Genomic DNA, 18,896 nt, shown 5'->3' on the forward strand with positions numbered 1-18,896 from the left:
TTATGAGAGGGATTTCGAGGTGAAAAGGAAGTAGAAGGTATGACATTGTTTGTGGGCAGAATTGTCAATTTTTGTTATGTATAGCATCACAGAGTTGAAATTATCTTTCTCAACCACCTTAACCAACGATTGGAAGATTTCATCGCTATCGACGTCGATTAGAGTGCTTATATATGGATCAACAACATATCGACATTTGATGGATAGTGACACCCGTCCTCCAATACTCCCAATTCGACTGTGGATTAGAGCCTTCAATTCTTTAAGATTCATTCGGGGACTTACCAATAACAATTTCTTACTCCCACCAACATATTCCCAATTAACTTCATCCTTCAGTATGCCATCATAGTGTAACAGTAGAGAAAGCATTGTGCGTGCCAGTTTACGAAGACCTGCAAAGGGCAGACAAGATTTGATAAGAACCAGTACGTAAAGGGGGCTTCTCAAGGCGAATAAGTAGAGGCCGACATAAGCAAAACCTTCGGAGGCACACGTTGAAAGAAGAAAATATGACCTTCCTGATTGAAAACTTGTCTGCAAAAGGAGTATATGATATGGTTAAGACTTAAACATGAGAAGAAGATGATAACATATTTTTTCTCAGTACATTTAATACCAGACTGAAGCATGGAAATAATTTATCATAGGTGAACATTGCATTTCAAGTATACAGGTCACAGTACGAAATCTAGTTTAAAGACGAAATCTACGAGAAATTAGTTTAACATGTTACATCCGGCAATGATATAATATTTTCTTAATTAAATTACAGCAGAAGGGATTATGGGCCCTCAAATGGGGTAGAAGAAGTACCCTCGGAGGGTCCATCAAATCCAGAAGAAGGTCCTGAAGTTCAAAGGCATGGGTTTTCAGCTACAAAAAAGGGGTTATTAGTACGTAAGGGGGGCTTCTCAAGGGCAATAGAGGGGAGCTATGGATGGTATTAGAGAAGGGATTATGGGCCCTCAAATGGGGTAGAAGAAGTACCCTCGGAGGGTCCATCAAATCCAGAAGAAGGTCCTCAAGTTCAAAGGCATGGGTTTTCAGCTACAAAAAGGGGTTATTAGTACCTAAGGGAGGCTTCTCAAGGGCAACAGAGGGGAGCTATGCATGGTATTAGAGAAGGAATTATGGGCCCTCAAATGGGGTAGGAGAAGTACCCTTGGAGGGTCCATCAAATCCAGAAGAAGGTCCTGAAGTTCAAAGGCATGGGTTTTCAGCTACAAAAAGGGGTTATTAGTACCTAAGGGAGGCTTCTCAAGGGCAACAGAGGGGAGCTATGCATGGTATTAGAGAAGGGATTATGGGCCCTCAAATGGGGTAGAAGAAGTACCCTCGGAGGGTCCATCAAATCCAGAAGAAGGTCCTGAAGTTCAAAGGCATGGGTTTTCAGCTACAAAAATGGGTTATTAGTACCTAAGGGAGGCTTCTCAAGGGCAATAGAGGGGAGCTATGCATGGTATTAGAGAAGGGATTATGGGCCCTCAAATGGAGTAGGAGAAGTACCCTCGGAGGGTCCATCAAATCCAGAAGAAGGTCCTCAAGTTCAAAGGCATGGGTTTTCAGCTACAAAAAAGGGGTTATTAGTACGTAAGGGGGGCTTCTCAAGGGCAATAGAGGGGAGCTATGCATGGTATTAGAGAAGGGATTATGGGCCCTCAAATGGGGTAGAAGAAGTACCCTCGGAGGGTCCATCAAATCCAGAAGAAGGTCCTGAAGTTGAAAGGCATGGGTTTTCAGCTACAAAAAAGGGTTATTAGTACCTAAGGGAGGCTTCTCAAGGGCAATAGAGGGGAGCTATGCATGGTATTAGAGAAGGGATTATGGGCCCTCAAATGGGGTAGAAGAAGTACCCTCGGAGGGTCCATCAAATCCAGAAGAAGGTCCTCAAGTTCAAAGGCATGGGTTTTCAGCTACAAAAAGGCTTATTAGTACCTAAGGGAGGCTTCTCAACGGCAACAGAGGGGAGCTATGCATGGTATTAGAGAAGGGATTATGGGCCCTCAAATGAGGTAGGAGAAGTACCCTCGGAGGGTCCATCAAATCCAGAAGAAGGTCCTCAAGTTCAAAGGCATGGGTTTTCAGCTACAAAAAGGGGTTATTAGTACCTAAGGGAGGCTTCTCAAGTGCAACAGAGGGGACCTATGCATGGTATTAGAGAAGGGATTATGGGCCCTCAAATGGGGTAGGAGAAGTACCCTCAGAGGGTCCATCAAATCCAGAAGAAGGTCCTGAATTTCAAAGGCATGGGTTTTCAGCTACAAAAAGGGGTTATTAGTACCTAAGGGAGGCTTCTCAAGGGCAACAGAGGGGAGCTATGCATGGTATTAGAGAAGGGATTATGGGCCCTCAAATGAGGTAGGAGAAGTACCCTTGGAGGGTCCATCAAATCCAGAAGAAGGTCCTGAAGTTCAAAGGCATGGGTTTTCAGCTACAAACAAGGGGTTATTAGTACCAAAGGGAGGCTTCTCAAGGGCAATAGAGGGGAGCTATGCATAGTATTAGAAAAGGGATTATGGGCCCTCAAATGGGGTAGGAGAAGTACCCTTGGAGGGTCCATCAAATGCAGAAGAAGATCCTGAAGTTCAAAGGCATGGGTTTTCAGCTAGAAAAAAGGGGTTATTAGTACGTAAGGGGGGCTTCTCAAGGGCAATAGAGGGGAGCTATGCATGGTATTAAAGAAGGGATTATGGGCCCTCAAATGGGGTAGGAGAAGTACCCTTGGAGGGTCCATCAAATCCAGAAGAAGGTCCTAAAGTTCAAAGGCATGTGTTTTCAGCTACCAAAAAGGGGTTATTAGTACGTTAGGGGGGCTTCTCAAGGGCAACAGAGGGGACCTATGGATGGTATTAGAGAAGGGATTATGGGCCCTCAAATGGGGTAGAAGAGGTACCCTTGGAGGGTCCATCAAATCCAGAAGATGGTCCTGAAGTTCAAAGTCATGGGTTTTCAGCTACAAAAAAGGGGTTACTAGTACCTAAGGGGGGCTTCTCAAGGCCAATAGAGGGGACCTATGGATGGTATTAGAGAAGGGATTATGGGCCCTCAAATGGGGTAGGAGAAGTACCCTTGGAGGGTGCAGCAAATCCAAAGATGGTGCTCAACTTCAAAGGCATGGGTTTTCAGCTACAAAGAAGGGGTTATTAGTACCTAAGGGGGGCTTCTCAAGGGCAACAGAGGGGAGCTATGCATGGTATTAGAGAAGGGATTATGGGCCCTCAAAAATTCAATCCCTACACTCTTCAAACTCATGTCTGTCTTCTTTTCGCAAGCACTTTCACATTTAACACCAAAGCTAAATGGGATAGCATGAGTTTTGAATTACTAATAATAGCAATATCTTATGGAGCACAACCACCCTTTGCGCATTATCATATCACACTGCCACATTTCTCTTAAATAAAATCTTTGCAAATTATTTCTTTCAGATAGTAAAGAAAATAATATGAAAGATAACAAGGGGGTGAAGGCAACGGAGAAAGATATGTGATTGTATAAGAATGCCATCTGGAAACATGTACCCCAACTGTAAGAACGGTGTGTTTGCCACAAATGGTTTATTTTTTCTCTAAATATACACTCAACTCCTATTGTTAAAGCATCAATTTCTTTAATGTTAATATTTATTTGTTAGTTTCAAGAATTTGTTGCTCAAAATAAATGGATGTTAAGAAAGCTTTTATTCATGGAAAGTTCAAAAGCATAAATGTAGTTCAAAAGCTTTTAGTATGAGAGGTGAGACTACAAACTACATCTACATCTCTAATATGACAGGTGAGAATACAAATTTGTCAACTGACTACAAACTACATCTCTACTTCGTACTCACACCGAAGACAAATCATGAAAAATAAACTGAGACCAGGTAGGGTTTACTGTTTTCCAGATTTCATACGTGCTTCACCTTCGTCGAGATCGCCGGAGAGATTGCCTACAACTCTGTTTGGTTGTCAAAAATCAGGCATCTCATTAGAATTTCGTGGGAATTTTAGATGCCGGCACGTTGTTTGGTTGTGTTTTTCAAACCCGATGGTCAAAACACCCACAACAATGTCGGGATACGGTCGGCCCACGTGGCTCTCCAATGAGAACCGAATGGCAAACCCCCAAAACCGAGTTTCTATATTAGAATTTCAACAGGAATGGCCTTCTCAAACGACGGATGAGGCTCCACGCACTGCTTCGTCGCATATCTTACGCTAAATTCTTGTAACCAAATAGCATTTGGGAATTTAGTTCCAACAAAATCCTAGTAAGCATCCCTACAACCAAACGTTACTTCAAAACCCCACCCCCATAAGGTCCTTTCATTACCATTCTGCACAAATCCCCTTTCACTTCCCCTTCCCCTTCCCGCCGAGATTCACGAACCAAACAGACCCGTAGAGATCGCCGGAGAAGAGGCCGGGAAAAAAAAAACACAGACGGGAGGAGAGAAGAGGGAAGAGAGAAGAGGGAAGAGAAAGAGAGGGAAACTGAAATGCTTTTTTATTCTTGAAAGTCATATCACCTATTTCTGCCACAAGGGCATTCTCGTCATTGAAAATTTTGAAAACCAAATTTTGACCCCCTTCTGTCATTTTCAGCATACACTTGACCCCTCTGATATTAGTTCTTTTATTTGTCCCCCCTCTGTCAAATTTTCTTTAGTCAAAGATAATATTTGCCTTGCCTTTACTTCGATATTTGCAGTTTTGCACCATTCTCTTTGTTTTTTCTGTACCCCCAAGCAGAGCATAATTCTCTCTCGGGAAGTGATAAAACCCCCTAGCAAAGCATAATTCTCTCGGGAAACGATAAACCCCTAAACCTTATCGCCAGTCTCTAAAATTGTCCGATCATTGCTTCTGCAATACCAACCGTACACGTGGTTATTTGAGTAGGAAGCTCATCCTACATATTTAGTCAAAGATAAAACCCCTAGCAAAGCATAATTCTCTCAGGGAAACGATAAACACCCCCGCCCCCCAAAAGAAAAAAAAACAGGAAAGTGATATATCCGCCCCTTTTGATTACTTGGGATACCCAGCTGAAGTTTACGTGGCAATCAACCCCATTGAATCCTTCTACCATGAAGTACATCAGCCCCTCTGCAGTCATTATTGTTACACTGCTACTGGGCGTCCCAAGTAATCAAAAGGGGCGGATTTATCACTTCCCAAAAAAATCCCTATTTCTCTATCATGTAGACTTTGAAGGATTTTTTTAATTTTTATTGATTCTGAGCCTAGTTGGTTGTTAAGGCAGAAAAATTGAAAAATTATATTTGTAGACAAAATTTCCAGAGAGAGAGAGCTCTAAGTTTTTTTTTCAAGCGTTTTATTTGAAGGCTATGTGTTGCCAAGGTTTTGAATTTCGGTTTCGGAGGTAATTTTGGTCCTATCCGAAACTGAAATTTTAGCCGAAATCCAAAAATTTCGGCCGAAATTCAGTAACGGGCACTCGAATCGTCGTTTTTTTGTCCGAAATTTCTGTAATTTCGGCTGAAATTATGTAAGGGCCTGTTTGGATACCTCATGCATTTGTATTTTGATTTGGATTTGAGTTTTGGATACAAACTACATCAATCATCTTCATGATCATGTTTTCAGAGAGAGAGAAAGAGAGGGAGGGAGGGAGGGAGGGATTCTCGCTGCTGCCGTAGCAACGTTGAGGAGCAGCGACGGTGAAGGAAGTTGCCACAAATATTGATTTCCAAATAATGTCTCGCAGAACAGATTTGAAAATAGGAATTTTTTGCACTATCATAGCTGATTTGGAAATCTAAAGGATCTGATCCAGTTCAAAATATGAACTAAATCCAAATCCTAATCTTGTGGGTATCCAAACATGGCCTAAAGGAATAAAAATTAATATTTCATCTTAAATTTTGCCGAAATTTAAGAAATTTGGTAAATTCTGGCAATTTCGGTTTTGGAATGTTTCGGTTTCGGCCCTCACCGAAATCCAAAATTTCGGTCCAAAATCCAAGTGGTGGAGGGTAGGGCAGTGAGAGAAGGAGAGAGATTTGAGAGGGCACAATTGAGAAGAGCCTGGAAAGTGGATGAAAATAAGGAATTGTCGGTCTGATTTTGAGTAGAATTTGCTGCTCCTCATCTCTGGAAACACTAGTTTCATGTTTTTTGTATCCTGTTTTTTAGCAGTTCACCCTCATCTGAGACACTGATTTATCATTTAAAATTCTTGGTAGCCAAACGTACCTGAAGAGGAAAAAGAGGACAGATTTACTTGGGAAGTGCATTTAATTTTCCTTGTTATCATTAATCAAATATATAGAAACATCCGTCTCGTCCCATGCCAAAAGGAAATCCAAATGGAAGTGATCAAAAAGGAGATTCAAATAGGTATTTCGCCATCTGTTTAATTTTGAGTCCAATAAACTGTTTTGAACTCAATATCCAAAAAACATGGAGATCAAGTATCCACGTTTTGTTTTACTAATTTCATGACATATATCCATCGGATTTGAGTTTTAAATCTTTGATGGTACCGCTGTGGTATCCGGTTTTTTTCCCGTGTTGCGCAGGACGACAGGGGATCACCACATCGGGTTTTTATGGGAGTGTTATTTGATCAGCGTTACTTACGAACTCAGGACCGTGATCCTGACTTCGCAAGTTAGAGAAACTCAGAGTCGTCACCTAGGTTAGGGCCTAGGACCTGTGTCTATTCTTCCAAGGAAATGAGTAGCAACTTGAATTTTGTTGGAATAATAGTAATCAGGAGTTCCTTTGCTTTGGGCCTAGAACTTTATATTTTACTCTGTTTGCTTAAGACACGATCCTTACAGATATCTGGGTAAGGGTTATGGTGACAATCGGGGAAGGTATTAGGCACCTCTCTTGCCCGGATTCATCAGGTCTCTTAACTTGGATTGGCATTTTTCGAAGGATTTGAATCAGGATAATTTATCTTTTTATCCTTTATTTTGGTTGAACTTAATTCCATGATGTAAATGAAATGAATTTACAGAAAAAATCCGAAAATAAGTGTAGACACCCCATTTTGACCAGGCCCTAAACTCTCCATGTTTGGGCACAACCCAACCAAATTAGAGTTTTAAAGCCCCAAATTTCACCCCAAGGTAGGTTAGGGTCCCACCAAGATCCCCATAAATTTTTGTTGAAATCCGAGCGCGTTTACCTTGCAAACGAGCCGAGATGGTATTGTGGTGCAAGTTCAGAAGGGGGGTGAATTATCCTGGAGAAAGCCGACCGAGAGCCGAATAGGACACGCAAAACCGCGCGCCTATCATTTTCTTTGCGCAACCATGCGCCCATCAAAACTTAGAGTGCCAATATCAACTCCCAAAAATATCTATAAATACTAAATCAAAGCTTATTTTTGAGAGGATTTTTTCATTTTTCCCCTTTTAGAGAGAGAGAGAGAGAGAGCGAGAGATATTTTCTCCCCAAATTCCCGATCCAAACCCTATCTCGATCATCTTCTCCAGCAAGTCCGCCGGAGCTCCGGCCGGTATCACTATTACTTCCGCTCGATTCCTTTTTCTTCTTGGCCTAGCCTTTTACTCATTCAATCACCATAAATCTCTTCTCAGTTTCATTTTTTTAGCAGATCTTATTATTCCATACTATTAGAAACCCTGATTTTTCACATTGAAATCTTCATCTCCTGCTGATCCTTCTTCTCTGGCCAAAAATTCATCAGATTCCGGCCATTTTCAGATCCTAACTCATTTCTGCTTTGAATATACATCTTTCAAGTCTAAGGAATAGTTAAGAAGGTAGAGAAGGAAGAAAATGAGCAAAATCTAGGTTGTTGCAAAGAAATAAATAGTTGTGGTGGAGGATCAAAAATCTGATCTATTCAATTCATAAGGTAAGGAAGCACAAGCAACTCAAGCACTGTTTCCGAAGTATTTCGGAGAAGATATAAGGCGTAAATAAGGTATTATTCTTTCAAGTTTTTTTTAGGTTTGATTTGGTTCTTGTTGTGTTGATTAGCATGTGTGCCAAAAGAATTTTAGCTTGATTCAAATAGCATTGAAATTGTTATCAGATCTGGATAAGCTCTTTGATTATTTTAACCTGAAAATAATTTTGGGCTTTTGGATTCAGATTCTAGGCTTTGACTAGAAGTTTTTGTCTTGAAAGTTTTAGTTTTTTTTTAGTAATCTTAGATTTATAGTTAAATATACTGGTTCAAATTTCGAGATTCATTTTGGTATAACAATATAAGTTTTATATTTGATCCTTGATTCTAACGAAATAAGAAAAATCTATTTCTTTACAAGGTGATTTTATAATATGATTCAAAGCTTTTAGTTCTTCAATTTTTTTTTTGAGATTTAGATCATCTCATGATAGTGTAGCAAGCTTAAGCGTATATGTATGATATCATCTAAAATTTGTTAAGATATATGTTTTATAAAAAAAAGAGGATTTCAATTTAATCATGCTTGATGATCTCGTAATCAGTGCTCTTTGCTTTGTAATTCTATTCAGCCTTTTGATTTTTTATATTGTTTTTTTTTTACATATTGTGTCATAGTGTGTCCCAAAAGTTGTTTAGACTTTATATCCAGTTATGGTTTACTTTGGCAACGTCAGTCAATCTATTCATTATTTTCCTATAAATATGCCTGTATTTGGTGGGTGTTGGTCCTTAGTTGAATAAGTCTAGGTTATATACTTTGAATGCTTTGAGCTGTGCTTAATAGACAGGGTTGGAAGATACTAATTATTGTATGATTTTATAACATGGCATTTATAAGTAATAGATTTTATGACCGGTAGACTCTAGCTACTATGTAGTCATTTCTATTGCAAAGACAGGTATCAATTGGTCCCAATCAACTATGACATCTGTTGATGTATAGCTCTTTGGCTTTGAGTTGGATTTTTCATGTCCTCTTACAATTTCGTATGTCCAACACTATTTAGTTAATTGTTTTTTTTTTTTTAAGAATCTCTGTACGAGTCTCAATGTTGATGATGTTTTTAGACTTCACATGAAATATTTCTTCTTGCTAGGCATTGTTTAAGAAAGCAAAATATAATGTTTAGTTAAGCAATTAAGTTCATTTCTTGTTTATAAAGTACCTTATGTTTATGTTCTTATGAAAGTTTATGGATCATAGTATAAGGATCATCCTAGCATAATAGCCAGTGAATGTGTAATCTCATAAATGTGATCCCATTTTAATTATTTGAATGCTAGTGTTTGACATAGAAAGGATGTGTCTGACATATTCTATTGAAGATACCAAAGCATGTTTTTGTACATGATAGTTCACACTTATGTTCATTCTTTCAACAGCAGATTTAATGGCTAAGCTTAAATTTTGATTTTTTTTAGTCACCAAGATTAGATTTTATCATAATTTTCAATTGTGATTCTAACAACATGGATGTTTGTTTCTTCACTTCTTTTGATTGAAAGATATTCACTAAAATTTATTTTAGCATATGACAGGGCATAATTATTTTTGGTGTTAGGTTTCGATGGCCTTTAGGACTTATGTTAGGATGAAATGATAACGTATTTTAGAGCTTATAAATTACATGTGTGGTTCAATTTGGTTCAATTTATTATAAATTGTATGAATCAATAATTTGCTTTATAACAGAAAAATTAGCATTTTGGTGAATACTTCCTTTGTAAGAGCTAGTTTTGTTTATTGAAAGTTCTATAATAAATAAAATAACAAGAATCAGCTTGTCATATTTAGTAGAGTGTGATTTGGGTAAAAGTGATGAATAAACTGGCTCATTGAATAATTAGTCTGCTGTATCGGATAAAATAATATTGAAATTTCTATGAAATGTCTTCGTCTTCATCAAGATCGGTGCAGATATAATGCTATTTTCTTTTATTATTCTGATCTAGAGAAAAAGGCGATGAAGGAGTTAGCCCAAGCCCATCCTTAGAGGGACTTACCGGATATGGTAGTTACCTCTGTTCTTCTCCCCTTTTCTTTAGGTAGAGAGTTCTCATCTTTTAGATGCCCTTACACTTTAGGTAATCCATTCATTGCAATGGCGATGAAGGCGTTAGCCCAAGCCCATCCTTAGAGGGACTTACCGGATATGGTAGTACCCTCTGTTCTTCTCCCCTCTTCTTTAGGTAGAGAGTTCTCATCTTTTAGATGCCCTTACACTTTAGGTAATCCATTCATTGCAACGGCGATGAAGACGTTAGTCCAAGTCCATCCTTAGGGGACTTGCTCAGTCCAAGTAGCACTCCCCTCTTCTATTTAGAAGACTTTCCTAGTACTTTAGACACGCTTAGACATAGGTTCCCTTGTTCATTGCATGGGCAGTGAAAGAGTTATTTAGAGCCCTCTTTAAAGAGACAAGCTATGTTTCGGTAGAAAAGTCACCCATCTTTTGGAGACATGCTTTGTCTCATTAATGAGTCAACCTATAGGAGACTATTCAAGTCTCACAAAGTTGCACCCTTTTCTAGTGGAAGACCGACTTGGTCTGGTAGATACTCTATCCTTTTATCATTGCAAGAGCAATGATAGCACTAGCTAGAGTCGTACCCTTTTAGGGAGACAAGCTATGTCTCATGCAGAGAAAATCATACCTTTAGGGAGACAGGCTTTGTCTCATTAGTGAGTCCATCCCTAGGAGACATGCCATGTCTCATAAGCATCTCTTTTAGAGTCACTAGCATAGGAGTTTATCCTTAGCTAGAGAGTCAGTCACTAGCATAGGAGTCTGTCCTTAGTTAGAGAGTCAGTTTCAAGAGTCAGTCCTATCATCATAGGGGTTAGGATTCTGTCCAACCTCCTCTCATCAAATCATGTGATTTTATCCACTCCTGTAAGCTATATGATGCTGCCAAATCCTTGCAGAGATGTGGTTTCATCTAGCCCTCCCCGCAAAGTATAGGATGCTGTCCAACCTTTGCGGGATATCTGGAGTCTGTCCTACCTTTCTGATGATAGGAATCTGTCCTCTTGTTTTAAAAACCCAAAAACACTTGAAAAACATCTGAAAAATCAAAAGCATTCTCAAAATTCATGAGTCATTAGGAGAGTAGTTAGGAGATTCTGTTTCGAAATTGGCTTGATCTCTTTCCACATGGTACGTAGGCAGCTTGGGATTCATATCCCAAGTTCAGTCAAACCTTTCAAAATAAACATTTCAAACCTTCTAAAAATACAAAAATTCTTCAAAACCTTTTCAAAAAGATCTTCCCGAGAGTTAGGAGTCTGTCTTAGAAGTTTGGGGTGTCTTAGAGTTAGGAGTATGTCCGAGTTATGCTGATGCTTTGTGTCCTGTCGTGTGAGTGTCCCTAGAGTTAGGAGGCCTCGAGTCGTGGTCGGTTAGACACTTAGTCGAGCCGATGGCTAGACTAGGATGCACTTAGTTAGCCCATTATTTTTCTTAGGTCATACAGCCTAGTTACACACAGGATGTAGAGCTCACCTGCATTAGTTTAGGGCTAACTTTGCATTAGTTAAGGTATATAGGGAGTCCAAAAAATTACAATTCACTTGAACTTAAGCAATCGCACAAGAAGCTTTAAAAACTAGTCAGATCTAGTTGATCGATCTAAGATAGCGGTCTTAGATGGTTAGGCATAGTAGTCTAGAATAGGACACCGAACTACGTCGACTCTGATTCTTTCCGAAGCCGGGATAGGTAGAGCAGCCGGGATGGATGGTCATCTTGGTCCGAGTATCACATTAGATTCTAGGGTTTGTCGTGTCGAGTCGTATGTGATGTCGAGGTGTGTTGTATGTTTCGTAGTGTTTTCTTACTTTCCTGTACATGCCTTATACCTTTAGCTGTAGCATGCATGTATTTGTCCATCAGAACTTAGACACCAGTTAGGGATGTCACTCATAACCTAGCTGTGATTAGGTGACACTTCTTCCATTTATTTTGTGCATGCTTATTATTTTATCCCCGGGTCATGCATGTTTAGGTAGACGTCCACTCGGGGTTATATGTTCCCATTTCATATGAATTTCGCCCAAAACTCTTCAAAATTAATAAATAAATGGCATAAGAGACCAGGTGCTTGCACTTAGGTGGATGAGGTGCTCTTCGGACCTTCCAAATTCGTAACCAGGCACGAAACTTCTTTTATATCTCTGGTTATTCATTGCAACAGAGCATAGTATGGGATCCAGGGCCTATTTCCTTGGATGGCGACTCTTCTCTGTTTAAGGTACGTCTTGAATCCGGGCTAGTCCCTGAATCGAGAGGTATCTCACTTCACATCGCCATTCATGCTGTGAAGGGCACATTTTTTAGAGTTCCTTGGTAGAGAGCTCCTTCACGTGCATGATTTAGAGAGACTTCCGAGGGCTCGTCCCCCACCTCTCTCGGATCGGGGTCCACAATAAGCGGTTCGGTTCGATCCTGTTTGAAATCATATGTTACAAATCCCAAAGGGATTTTGCAACTGATTCCATGTAGGCCCCTAAAATCAAACGAAAATAGATAGTGCGAAAAGTAAAAGAAAGGCAGAGGAATTTGTATTATAAGCCCTAGGCAGTGGGAGCCGGGGGTGCTTATAATGTTACGGCCTCGTACCTTACTTTGTAAAGGAAATGACAGTGCAGAAAGTAAAAGAAAGGTAGAGGGATTTGTATTATATACCCTAGGCAATGGGAGTCGGGGTGCTTATAATGTTACCGCCTCGTACCTTACTTGTAAAGGAAATGATAGTGCAGAAAGGATTTGTATTATAAACCCTAGGCAATGGGAGTCGGGGTGCTTATAATGTTACCGCCTTGTACCTTACTTTGTAAAGGAAATGACAGAAAGTAAGGAAAAGGTAGAGGGATTTATATTATAAACCCTAGGCAATGGGAGCCGGGTGTTTATAACGTCACCAACTCGTACCTTTCCCTGTAAAGGAAATTACATAAGACTTTAGTTAAGTAATGTAATTTTACTAAAAGAATTGGGCAGCACAACCGCGCTTGATCGGGAGGGAGAGACTTGGAAGTTGCTGAGATTTTGGCAGAACAACGGCGTTATTTACATAATAGGACGTTGGGGTCTCCGAAATTCGGCAGCACAACGGCGTTGTATTGGCAAAGGAGCCTCCGAAGTTACAGAGAAATCGGCGACGTAAAGGCGCTGTATAGCCGAAAATCCTCCGAGTTTGTCAAGATTTCGGCAGAACAACAGCGCTGCTATTGAAAAGCAGCCCGTAGTTCTACGAAATTCGGCAGAATAACAGTGTAAAATACAAAAAGTCGCTCCGAACCTTCGGAATTTCGGCGGAATGCCGACGCCCGGTTTGAGCTACCTAGGGATTCTCTACTTTCTCTCTTCTAGAAAATGAAGCTAACTAGGGTTTTTCCTTGATTTCTGCAAGGGTTCAGGGTTGAGAAATACATCGAAATAGCGTACAACACAAATGGGGAGAGAGAGAGAGTGTTAGCCCAAGGGTTCCCATTAGTGGCCCTAATAATTATTTTGATGATAACAAACCCAGATTGATCAAAATAGGTTGTTACTAATGGTTTGAGCTTGTTATGATTGTCCAAACTATTAATGGCACCAAGAAGGACAATTCACGGAAGAATGGAACCAAGGCAGTCAAGGTCGAGCCAAGAAAGATCAAGACCATCGACCACAAATCAAGTTGAAGATGAATCAAGACAAGATAAGACTATATCTGAAATATGCAAGAGGGGGGGGGGGGTGAATTGAATTTTAACACTAAATTATCCCTTTTGAAAATTACTTGTGAACCTAATTGGAATTTTCTTCACTTAATTAAATATTTGGTTAGTGCAAATAATTAGAAACAAAATGAAATGGCAAACCAAAAATTAATAATGGAAATGCAAGACAAGAAAGAACACACCGATGTATAGTGGTTCGGGCAAAGCCCTACTCCACTCTTCTTAAGATCGTCCTTAAGGATTTCCACTATTGGAGACCTCCACGATACCCGGCTCCGAGGCGGTTACACTTCCAAGGGATATTAAATGAGGATGCCCTTACACCTTTACAAAGACTCTCCTTCTCCGCCGAGTTCTAAGCGGTTGCTCTCTAGGGAATTAAAATAAGGAATGCCCTAGCCACCTATACAAGAAGTGAAGATTGAATAGCTTGGCTTCTTCTTGAAAGCTTGATGCTCTTTGTAGATCCTTGATTGCTCTTCAATGATGGTAGTTGCAAGTGAAAGCTCTAAGAATCCCAACTCAATAAATTTGCAAGTGCAAGGCAAGTTTGGGAAAAATCAAATCTTAAGCACAAAATGGGTTGCAAGTTTTCTTCAATGCTTAAGGAGGTTTTCAAATAATCAAGAGAGAGGAAATGAATCGTCTAGATGTTGTATATATAGCCTCACCAAAGAATATGACCGTTTGGGGGTGTTGATATCAAAAATCACAAGTTAATTTAAATCCCAACGGCTAGTTTTTGGTCTGTCGCGAGGTTCTCGGAGTTCCGAGAACCATTCTCGGAGCTCCGAGAAATTTTCGGAGTTCCAAGAAATATTCTCGGAGTTCCGAGAGAACGGCCAGAAGAACAAAATATTCTACTGGACCATTTCTCGGAGTTCCGAGAAAATGGCCAGAAGCTACTGGACCATTTCTCGGAGTTCCGAGAGAACTCTCGGAGTTCCGAGCTCGGAGCTCCGAGAAAAATCTCGGAGTTCCGAGAAGCCTAAAAAATCAGCAGTTTGTGTATTTTTTACTTATTTGATTTTTTAGCTTTTGGAACTCAACTCCTATGATAATTATGGAATGTTTATGAGGGTCCCAACATGTTGGTCCACCACATAATCATTCACTAAACCTTTAAAGTTCTTTAAGTGTTCTTTGAAAAACATTTTGAAAACACTTTGCCTTGACTTGAAAATCTAAAGAGAAGGGATGTACAATGATACCTATGCAACCTTCAATTCCTCTTTAGCTTTGGTCTTCAATTGATCTTCCATCTTTGTATACTTGCTTGAGTGATGATGTGAGCTCCACTTAGCTCCTTTGACTCTTGTTGGGTACATCTTCAAGCATGACCATGTTGTGTGTTGGTTTCTTCAATGATCAATCATATCTTTAACATGATCCCGCGAGAGGGGCGGGGGGCGCGAGCCGCCGCGCGCTCTCCTTTGGTCTCTCGTTCCCACGCGATTGGCGTGTGCATTTTAATATTGATTTGAATTCGTCTTTCCTGTGGACTTGGGATCACTAAGGCAATCCGAATTCCACACGAAAGAGACTGACAGAGTCGCCACCTAGATGTGGGATCTAGGACCCATAATTAACCAGAAATCTAGACTCGCTACCTGGTTACGAGAATGGAAGGTATGGGGAGTTATCCACCACATGCACCATTCTTGTCCGATAATCGGTCTTCGATTCCAAAAGCTAACTCTTTTAAATTTATTTTAAATGGCTCATTCAACTCTATGTTAATGTGCGAACTAAGTGACATGCATCCTAGAATCTAATTTCAATGTGAATCCTAGATGTGTATCTTGATTTATTAATTTGTCTGGATTCATTCTAAGTGAAAGTTCTCCTAGAATTCTAATTTCATGGAAAACCCTAACTGATTTGATTAAGTATTTACAAGAAAATTAATATACAAAACACCACAATTTGTTGTGGTGCCGACTCGCGGGTGGTATGCCGTCAGACATCCAAGCTGCCTACGTACCCAAGCCTCACTGGGATCAGAGTCGACGTAGTTCGGTGCACCTAAGCTAAGCTACATATGCCTAACTCAACTAAGACACCGACCTAGACGGGATTGACTGTTTCAACAGTTTTAAGAGAAGTTGTTTAATTCAAGTTGAGGATTTTATTATCTTAGGATTTCATCGAAGATGCTATATGATTCTTATCTAAATGCAAGTTGTCCCTTAGACTAATGCAGGTTAGCCTACATCCTAGTCTACTAGGCATGTCTTAGGGAAAGATGAGGTGACTAGTGTAACTAGACCTATGGTACGGTTGCTATACATAGCAAGCGTCCGTGATGAGGCTGGACTCCTAACTCTAGGACTCCCTAAAACTTAGGACACGACACAACACTAGTGTTCCTAAATTGGGCTCTAATGGTTCTTAGATTGGAAACCATAATCCAATGGTTCCGGAAGACTCGAGACAAATCAATTCAAATTCTTGAAGTTAATTAATTTCAGATTTCATGGATTTTCGATTTATGGACACTTGAGGATTACCAATGGTTCTAGGGTTCACCAATTTCGGCCCAGAATAGCATCCAAGGAAGGGACTCGTGCGTTCTTTCCTTGCGCAATTTAATACTTAGGTTATAACATCTTATTGCCTGGCATATCTCAGGATTTCCGTGGACAGTAACCTCGGAGCCAACAACATGCTATAGCTTAAGTATTCAAATTGTCAAAGATCGGTTGCAATTGGGATACGATTATGGATGCACTGACCATTTTTCCAGGGAATTCTAATGATCCTAAGATTTCTGTTTCAATGGATTAAGGAGTTAATGTGTGACAGAGATTTAAGGTTCTTTAGAAATATTCAGATGATTTTCAATTAATTTCGGATTTTCAATGAATTTTATCAATTTTAAACATATGAGTGATTTTACAAGTGAAATTGTAGCAAACGAATTCGAAATGAGTTGAAATTTCTACAGCAGCAAGATATGATGAAATGTAGCTTACGGAAAGAGTTTTACAGATTTTTACATTAAGCTCATATTTAATTTCGATTTACCAATTGATTGACCAGATTGCACAAATAACACAGAAACCACTAGAAATATGAATCTAAATTCAATGAAATTTCTACATTAATAAGATATAAGTAAAAATAACATACTGAGAAATTTTCATGAATTTTGGAAACCATTTACTATCAGTTTCAGATTTTTTAATTTTCAGACCAGATTATGAATTAACCCTACATCCCATATGAAAACAGATCCAAATCACACGAAAATTTTACAGTAACAAGTAATATGGAAGATAAGACTACTGTAAAAATTTTATGAATTTTAATGATGATCTGATGTTAGTAAAAATTCTCCTAAAATCTGATAAGTTTTAAAGAAAATATTAAATAATATACCAAATAAACTCCAAAAATCTTTACAAATTCATGGTAAAATGAATCAGTAACATATTATTTTCTCACGAAATTTCATTAATTTTAGAATCTGTTTGGTATATAATTTAATTTTTCTTCGTCAAAAGATGTTTTTTGAAGAGTTTTCCATTTTTAAAACACAATTTGCGGAAAAAATCAGAAAAATTCGGAAAAATACAGAAATATTTTGAGAACAATGCACCTACCTGTGGTGAAGATCTCCGCCCAATCCAAAAAAATATAAAAAATCCTGCCGCCGCCGATCCGCTCCGCCGTCTTTCGCTTTCTCTGGAGTGTTTAGAGGGAGTGATTGAGGGAGTGAAGAGATAATGGAAGAAGAATATTAGGGAGAGGGATGGAAGAATATATTGAGGAAAGGGATTGGAGGGAGTGATTAGAAGAGATAATGGAAGAGAAAGAGATAATGGAAGATAAATTTCTTTTTTTTTTCCCTTTCTCTTATGGATGGGAAGGGAGATATATATAGGGAGAGAAAGAGAGAGAGAGAGATATGTTGGTGGAGAGCTCATCATGTTGTCCCTCTTAGTGGAGAATCCATCATTATTGTTCTTAGTGGAGGGCCCATCATGTTTCTTAGTGGAGAGTCCATCATTATTGCTCTTAGTGGAGGGCCCATCATGTTTCTTAGTGGAGAGTCCATCATTATTGCTCTTAGTGGAGGGCCCATCATGTTTCTTAGTGGAGAGTCCATCATTATTGCTCTTAGTGGAGGGCCCATCATGTTTCTTAGTGGAGAGTCCATCATTATTGCTCTTAGTGGAGGGCCCATCATGTTTCTTAGTGGAGAGTCCATCATTATTGCTCTTAGTGGAGGGCCCATCATGTTTCTTAGTGGAGAGCTACCATCATTGCTCTTCATAAGAGGCCTCACAAGAGGCCCCACTGAGGCCCCACAACGCGGGCCCCACAATGTGGGCCCTCGGTTGATTCGATTTTAAACAAATGTTCAATGCGGGCCCACCAAACGAGTCCAAATTTAATCAAAATGCATCATGCGGCCCCACCAAATGGGTCCAACTTTCTCGATCCAAATTTAATCGAAGCACCCAATGCGGGCCCACCAAACGGGTCCCAATTCTCTCTGGTTTAGATTTTTCTGAATAATCATTCTCAACATTTAGCGGGAAAATACGAAACACGACGGAAACGACCAAAAATATTTAGAAATGTAACAAACGGATGCGGGAAAGAAAGACATTGGAAAACCGACGGAAAACAAACCCTAATTTCTTTATCGATTAAGGTAGAGCAAAATGGGGTGTCTACAGATGCCCCTCTTTGGTAGAGATGACGTAGTCATCGAATACCAAAGTCAAAATGACAGAGCCATTTTGCGTAGCTTTAATCGACAAAAGACTCTACACAAACGGAACTTAGACGCAAACATTTACTACCTAATGCAAGGCCCTAAATGAAATCCTAGAATTAGAACATAATAAGAAATCCTGATGCGGTGCCGTTCACAAACGGGCAACGAGAGAATGAGATACCACTTTCGAATGGATTCCGAACAGAAAGAACAAAGATCGTTCTCAAGCGGTTTTTTTTTTTTTTTTTTTTAAAAAAAAAAAAAGAAAATGAGACATTTTTCACAAGCGGGCTCAAGGAGGATAAGAGACCATTCACAAATGGATTCAGAAAATGAGGTACCGTTCACAAACGGGCTCAAGGAGAAGACGAGACCATTCACAAATGGATTCGAGAAACGAGGCACCGTTCACAAACGGGCTCAAGGAAAACATGAGACCATTCACAAATAGACTCAGAAAATGAGGTACCGTTCACAAACGGGCTCAAGGAGAATAAAAAGACCATTCACAAATGGGCTCAGAAAATGAGGTACCGTTCACCA

At 39.6% G+C, this 18,896-nt stretch overlaps 1 protein-coding gene across 1 annotated transcript in view; it reads right to left on the minus strand.

Moving 5' to 3' along the window:
* The window catches only part of LOC143887873 (uncharacterized), a 67,046-nt gene that overhangs the window by 1,291 nt on the left and 46,859 nt on the right, over window positions 1-18,896 (minus strand). Inside the window, exon 7 of the mRNA XM_077392112.1 lies at window positions 128-395. Coding sequence (XP_077248227.1) covers window positions 128-395 — 268 coding nt within the window. The remainder of the gene's footprint in view (window positions 1-127; window positions 396-18,896) is intronic.

Source organism: Tasmannia lanceolata, unplaced genomic scaffold, assembly GCF_043159265.1.
Source record: "Tasmannia lanceolata isolate RefF3 unplaced genomic scaffold, GAP_Taslan_0.1 ptg000002l, whole genome shotgun sequence".
Lineage (NCBI taxonomy): Eukaryota > Viridiplantae > Streptophyta > Magnoliopsida > Canellales > Winteraceae > Tasmannia > Tasmannia lanceolata.